Source organism: Podarcis raffonei, chromosome 13 (genome assembly GCF_027172205.1).
Source record: "Podarcis raffonei isolate rPodRaf1 chromosome 13, rPodRaf1.pri, whole genome shotgun sequence".
Classification (NCBI taxonomy): domain Eukaryota; kingdom Metazoa; phylum Chordata; class Lepidosauria; order Squamata; family Lacertidae; genus Podarcis; species Podarcis raffonei.
The window spans coordinates 47,792,771-47,800,365 of NC_070614.1; the positions used below are offsets into that span (position 1 = coordinate 47,792,771).

Genomic DNA, 7,595 nt, shown 5'->3' on the forward strand with positions numbered 1-7,595 from the left:
GACCCCTCTCTGATCACCAAGAGGCATTATCCAAGTTCAGGGAAATTCCAGGCAACCAAAAAACCCACCCCAAAATCAAGCAGACCTAGGAAACGATATAACCCGTAGGGAGTTCTGAGGTCCAGATATAATCTAATAAGGCAATACAAAATAAAGGCCATCATTCATTCTTTCCAGACTTTCCAATTCACACATTCTCATTCCACAGTTTCCTTATTTCCCAGGTACTGTTCTAACCACAAAAACACATTTTTTAATTTTTTTTTAAATGGGTTGTTGTGCTTGACAGTGCTCAAGAATTGTTCCCCTCCAGTTGGCCACATCTCCATCTGCACTACCCTACATCTTGGAGGTCCTGGGTCACAGGGAGGTTCAGCTGGCCTCAACCAGAACCAGGGCTTTTTTGGCCATGGCCCCAATCTGGTGGAACGCTCTGTCACAAGAGACTAGGGCCCTGTGGGACTTGACATCTTTCCGCAGTGCCTTCAAGACAGAGCTGTTCCACCAGACAAGGCACAGTCTGACCCCCTCCTTTGGTAATCCTCATAGAACTCTAGCCTAATGGTTGCCATTAATTTGATTTTGAATTGATTTTAGAATGTTGTGTTACTTTATTGTTGTTAGCCGCTCTGAGCCCAACTTTGGCTGGGGAGGGCGGAATATAAATAGCATATTATTATTATTATTATTATTATTATTATTATTATTACATGGGCCAAATTATTGATAAGTGAATAGGACCATTAATCTGTCAGCAAATTTTATAGTGATGTGCCTTTTGAAGGGACATATCAAACAAAAGCTTTCATCATAAGCAACTCCTCCCCCATCCATTTTAGCACCTGTTTCAAAGGTAGCAGCTTTCTTCACCTGAAGAAAGATGTGCTCCCATTCCCCATCATCATCATTTCATTTCTATGCCACCTTTCCACAAAATGTAATCATGTGGCTTACAAAAAGAGAGGGGGGATATGTTTCAAAATGAGTTGAGAATAATTTTATTATAACTTAAAAGAACAATGTCGTAATAGCAAATGTAACAACCTACAAAAACAACATTTCTGTACTATAAATGAAATGCTTCATTAGCAACATTACAGAATCTGGAAACAGCAGAGTATCCTTACTCTTAGATACATTGCTCACAGTCCTGCTCCTTCAGCAGCTTCTTCTAAGGCTTCTAAAAGCAGTGGGAGGGGTAGCAGGAAAGATCCCTCCCTTCAGCTATTGGGAAGTGGACATTCCTCCAGCAAAAGAACCATCAGGAAATACATTCAAGCTGCTACTTATTTCTGTGAGGCCATGTCAATACCTTCACTTCATTCTCCTTATTAGTTGCTCCTTTCTGTTAAGCTCAGGCTTTAGAACAATGATGTAGCATTTTGGGGCAAAGATGCAGCCCAGTAACCCAGCACTGGAGGACAAGATGGAGAAGATCTCCACCAACACCATGGATTTCCCTTTGGTGCTCAGATAGGTTGGGAAAAAAGACAGCCAAACACTGCAGAACAGCAACATGCTGAAAGTAATGAACTTGGCTTCATTGAAACTGTCTGGTAATTTGCGAGCTGCAAATGCCACAATGAAGCTGGCAATGGCCAGGAGGCCCATGTAGCCCAGGACACAGTAAAACATGGTCACTGAGCCTTCATTACAGTGTACAATGGTTTCCTCTGTTACTGAGTCCATGTCTAGAGCAGGGAATGGGGGAGACCACTTCAACCACACAGCACAAATGCTTGTTTGAATGAGTGAGCCGGAAAGGACAATGGAGTTGCTCAGTCTTTTTCCCACCCACTTCCTCATACTGGAGCCTGGCTTGGTGGCCATGAAAGCCACAACTACTGTGATGGTTTTGGCCAACACACAGGAAACTGCTACAGAGAAGACGATGCCAAAAGTGGGTTGTCGAAGAAGGCAGGTCACTTTGCCAGGGTGTCCAATGAATAGAAAAGATGAGAGGAAACATAGCAGAAGGGCAATGAGGAGAGCATAGGTGAGATCCCTGTTGTTGGCTTTGACAATGGGAGTGTCTTTGTGCTGAATAAACGTTGCAAGCACCAAAGTTGTGATCAGGGAAAAAGAAAGAGCAAATGAGGCCAGGCTAAGCCCTAAAGGTTCATCATAAGAAAGAAAGCTGATAGTTTTAGGGATGCATCCATCTTTCTTCTTGTTTGCATACTGATCTTCTGGGCATGTGAAGCAGTCATCCATGTCTGAAAAACAGAAGAATGACAAACTCCCTTGACAATTTGTGTGTGTGTTTTGTTCCTGTGAATCTTATGCTTCTGAATATTAGAGAGCATTTTGTATATCTGAATTACCATTTGAGTTTTCTGCCGAATCTGACATAGGTTTGTTTAAACCATTTTAAGTGGGCACGCGGTACTCACTGCAGGCAGCGGGTAGATGGATCCACGACGGCAGAGGGGTCAGAACTTTAGGTTTCATTTGATGCTTGGGGATTGCCAGTTACCTGTGACAATAATGTAATTGCAGTCTAGAAAAGGCAACTGAAGAGGAAGGAGAAGAAAGCACTCAAGCTATAAGGCTTCTGTCTTTGTAACCTATCCTAATAATATCCAGCTAAAGTCCAGTAGACAAGAAGGGAAGATTCATTATATTGGTGCGAATGAAGGGGTTAGAAACAATATGCTCAGTTTAGAGACTCTCAACTCCTATCCTGCTACCAATATATTTCCCAGTTTTGAGCCAGAAGACCAAGAACAGCAGTTGCAGACCTTAGAATGCTCTGAGGTGGCTTTGAAAGTTACAGTGTATAGAATAATTTCTGCCACTCCCCGAGGAGGAAGGGATGGGTGGTGGTAGTGGGTGACTCCCTATTTAGGGAAACAGAGGCAGTAGTTTGTGGAGATAACAGGATGTCCCGGTAGGACATTGATCAAGACATGGCTCTAGTTTGGATTGGATTCAGCCTTGCCTAAATCCCTACCATGTTTGCTTAGAGAGGGGGGGGGATTCTTGTTTTGCCACACTCTATGGTCCAACCCTGGCAAGCTCTGAAGGGTGTTGAGTGCATCCCAGCCATCAAATGGAATACAATTTTAACAAGCGCTGCCTAAGTGCAGAATCTTACATTTGTCCCTATTGAAATTCATTTTGTTAGCTTGCGCCCAGTTCTCCAATCTGTCAAGGTCATTTTGAATTCTGATTCTGTCTTCTGTGGCATTAGCTACCCCTCCCGGTTTGGTTTCATCTGCAAATTTGATGAGCATCCCCTCAATTCTTTCATCCAAGTCATTTATAAAAGACGTTGAACAATAACGGGCCCAGGACAGAACCCCGTGGCACCCCACTTGTCACTTTCCCCCCAGAATGACGTGGAACCATTAAAAAATTAATGGAAAGCAACAGAAAAATATTCACACTGCTCCAAGCAGGATAGTGTGACTACATGCACAACACTGAAACAATATTTTTTTACCAATCTTGCATGACAAGAAATGTCATGTACCATTATGGTTTGAAATCTTCCCCTCTAGACATGGAGTACAATCGTAGCAGCAAAATTTCTGTCCTTCCATCATTTTCTTCTGATTACCAGGGTGGCAGGATTCACTGCATGTAGAGACGGGCATCATCTATCCAAAAACAGAAAACAATTTCAGAAGGGAAAATGTTTTTCCACAAAATATTCAGTCATTGAATTTAAAATAGGTTAGTGGACCACTCATCACAAAAAATATTGGTGTTTGTATAATGGGGGGAAAGATTCACACCCTGTCTGAAGCCTCAAACTCTAAGCAAATGACACACGTTAACCTAAAAAGTCAGCCATACTCTGCTCCATGGGTCACAGAATCCTATGTACACATTTCTGGAATCAGAGTTCACCTGAGGACTAGCTCAGGATACTCAACATTTTTTACAACCTCTTAAATTTATTTCTTCTTCTTTTTTTTTTTTTGCACATACCTGGCAAGTAATGAGAAAGTAAATTCTTACAATTACATGTCTGCCAGCATTTATGTGGCACTGCTGGGTAGGAGTAGGAAGTGGATGGGAAATGTCACTCAGGCTGTCCCTGGCCCACCAATCACAAAGTTCATGCTTGTCACCAGTTGTGCCAACCAGACCCTGAGAGTGAGGGCTAGATTCCATGTATGAAGAAGGAAAAGGTGAAGAGGAAGGTGGAAGGAATTTTATATCCTAAACCATCTCCTCCACAGCACAATCACAAGGCTACAGAGCTGGAATTGGACACTTGATAAGCTTCTTGCCCCCCCCCCCGACTAGGATCAGACTAGTGATGCAATATAGAAATGCTTGGGGTTTTCAGCCCTACATTGACATGGCTCCCCTGTACTGGTGTACCTCCAGGATATAAACCAGAAGTGAATACTTTCCTGGCTTCTGGCACCTCTCACAAATCTACTTTCAACTGGACCCCTTTAGGACCAGACAGGGGGAGCAATATTAGCTCTCTAGAAATACAGATGAGGTTCACTTAGATCCAAAATGTGGAATCTTCAACTGATCTATGGCCACTTTTCAATGTAAACAGATACGCATCCATTTTTGGTTCAGGAGTCAATTTTATCTGGATCATCTGGAATCCTGCCATATATAAATATGGCACAGTAAATATTATTAGAAGTTCATTTCAATAAAGACCATAGCATAGTTACAAACAGCTAGCTATCCAGAGTCTTGCCATGACCCTGGCCAAGAGAAGAATGATAGCTATTTTGAGCATCTGAGTGACTGATCTGGAGAGAGTGGAGCCCACAAGAATACCCCAGAATTCAGACCTGGTTAAAATCATCGTGCCACCTAATTATGTCCTCATGAAGGTTGAATTCTTTTCCATCAAGAGCATTAGGATTCACCCATCCTATTTTCAAACGGATGAAAGACTTATTTGGAAATGTGATCATGTTCATAATGTCAAATCCACCTTGCATTTCTCTGTTATCAGTAAAGGACACTGTTTCTCCAACTGAGTTGTTAAATGAAATGGCATGGATAAAATGGTGGAGCTAATTGAAAGAGCAGGAGGGAAACATAATGGGAAAAGAATGTAATGCAGACTTTGAACAAAATGTCATGATTTACCAACACCCTACTTTATTAGTATTATTTAAGTATAGCTATGTAGCTTAATTTAACAAAGACAAAGTGTGAAAAATCAGCTCTTTTGACACAACAGATAGGAACTCTATCATGCATTCACTGAACACAAAACAAAATTTCAATAAAAATGTAGACAAGTTAAAATGCACACATAAATCTTTGCTGGTGAATAAGACATGCAGTGGCATCACACCTATACTTGTGGATGAAAATTGTGATACAGTCATTTGTTGCACTAATCTGTTTATTGGAATAATGATACATTTTGTTGTTCTTCATTTTCAAAACATTACCTGCCAAGGCTGGAAATCTTGAAATTTTAATCTTTTACTACTCTCATTTGCTCTCTGTTTGGATCTAGATGAATAAAGTGCATGCAAAGCATGAGCCACAACATAGACAGCATTGTAAATGCAGTAACTGTGGCCAGTCATACTCATTTCAAAATGAGACCCGGGAAGGCTCTGCAACCTCTCCTCCCCAGTACACAGGTCATTGACCTCCATTGGTGCATCAAGATTTGGAAATATACAGTCAAATGCTTGCTCCCAAAAGACTTTGGAAAAACCATTTCCCTGAGTAAAAGAAGGCTTTATGTTTTGGAGAAAATCTTGGAATGCTAGAAGTTTCTGTGAGTGAATTGTGAGGGAAAAGGCACCTTGAAAGAGCAGAACATTCCAAAACTTAGTAAGACCCATAGATATGAAATCAATCTGGGCTGTCAAAATCCACACCTTCTTAAGTGATGCATTTTCCTTATTTGTAGGATCTCGCAAAAATATAATAACTCTCAGTCCTGTAATTGTCTGAGATTCTCCATAAACGATAAATGTTGTGGCTTTAGCATCCATAAATAGTGCATACATATTTGAAGCTAAATCATACATTTCATCCAACTTATCAAAATAGAGTAGTTTTGGGATTCTTTGTGTGAAGGCTGAACAAATTCCATTTTGAGAAAGCAGGGGCTCCAGAGTCTTGAGGAAATATTCCCCACTGTTATCATTCACAGCAAATAGTCCAACCCACGTCCATCCAAAATGCTTAAGCAAACTGATAATACCCATGTACTGGTGGACTTCATTAGGCACCATGCGGTAAAAAGAAGGAACCTGACTTGAATCCCTCTCCTCTGGGGGAAACGAACCATATGTGAGCTGAGAAAAAATGTACAGATATTGCCAAGTTATGTGAAGAGCATTCATTCTGTGACTATGCGAGTTTCTTTCAACAAACATTTCTTCCGTCAATTTATAGATTAAATTCAAGGACTATTCCAGCCAGGGCATATTTAAGCTTCTTCTTTTCCAACTGCATATTTTGATTTGGGATTTGGACAGATTGGTTGTATAGATGGGAAACATGAGATTAAGTTTTAGGTTTGTATTCAACTGAAATGCATGGACAGAAATCCATGGAAGAAGCAAAAATTAAATCCTGATGCCCTTGTTCATACATCTTACCTGTGGGATCTTGTAGATTCTCAACGCATCTGCCATGTGGAAGGAGGTGTCAGAGCCAAGTCCCCCAATAGTAGCTAGGAGGTTTTTCTGGGTGTCACATTTGTAGTTGGGGACAAAGCTGTTTGATTTGAAGAGCAGGTCCAGCGTGGTCCGATAGGTCATCCTTGCATCATAATAGCTATCATAGATGTGGAAGCCAAGTGTGACATTGGGCAAGATGTTTGGGTTCTCATTGATTTCTTTCTCAGCAAATGCCAAGACCAGAATGTGCTGGTAGAATTTGGTTATCATGCTGCAAATAAAGTTAATCTTTTAGTAACAAAATGTACCACAATATCAATTCTGTTCTGTCTCAAACTGCTTTGGACCAAAATCAAAGTATTTAGTTTATCATTAACGTTTCTAAGCTAATAAACACCATACAGTCAAAAATGAATGGTGGATGATAGCTCTTCTATTTTGCGTAGTAGTTACACTTTACCTTCTGTTCATCTTTTTGTTTGACCTTCTCAGTTCATTTAGTCAAAACAATAAATCACCTCTGTTTCTCTTTAAGTATGTGACCATTTCATATATCAGAAGAAGCTTGGTCTAGACCAGGAAAACTGCAATCCCATACTTGCTTAACTGGAAATAAGTCCCATTGGAGTCAGTGGGGCTTATGTGTCACTAGACAGTTGGGAGAAGGCCATAGCTCTGTAGCAGAGCATCTGATTTTCATGCAGAAGATCCCAAGTTTAATCCCCAGCAACTACAGGAAAGGCATTTCCAAAGCAGCTAGCAACTTTGATGCAACATGTACGGCGAGACATTCTACCTCCAGAGTCTATGCATAATGTAAAGAAAAACACCTCACTGATGTCAGCCACCAATGGTAACCTCAAGCCCCCCAAACATGGAAACTTTAACACACTGTGAAAAAGAGGCCAAAACCACAGTAATTTTTAAAAGGGGATGAAAGCTGATTTGGCACATCTCTAGCTTTATGTTATGAATTTCTTCCCCATTATACTCTATTGAGTCATTTATTTTCATTCT

The 7,595-nt window shown here is 40.8% G+C and overlaps 1 protein-coding gene across 1 annotated transcript; it reads right to left on the bottom strand.

Moving 5' to 3' along the window:
• Positions 1-1,314: 1,314 nt before the first annotated feature.
• LOC128399179 (vomeronasal type-2 receptor 26-like) lies at positions 1,315-6,848 on the bottom strand. Its single transcript, XM_053360427.1, has 5 exons — positions 6,558-6,848; positions 5,388-6,251; positions 4,773-5,000; positions 3,476-3,602; positions 1,315-2,216 (listed from the first exon to the last, which is right to left on the bottom strand). The coding sequence occupies exons 1-5, from the start codon at positions 6,846-6,848 to the stop codon at positions 1,315-1,317; spliced, it is 2,412 nt and encodes an 803-aa protein (XP_053216402.1).
• Positions 6,849-7,595: the final 747 nt, after the last annotated feature.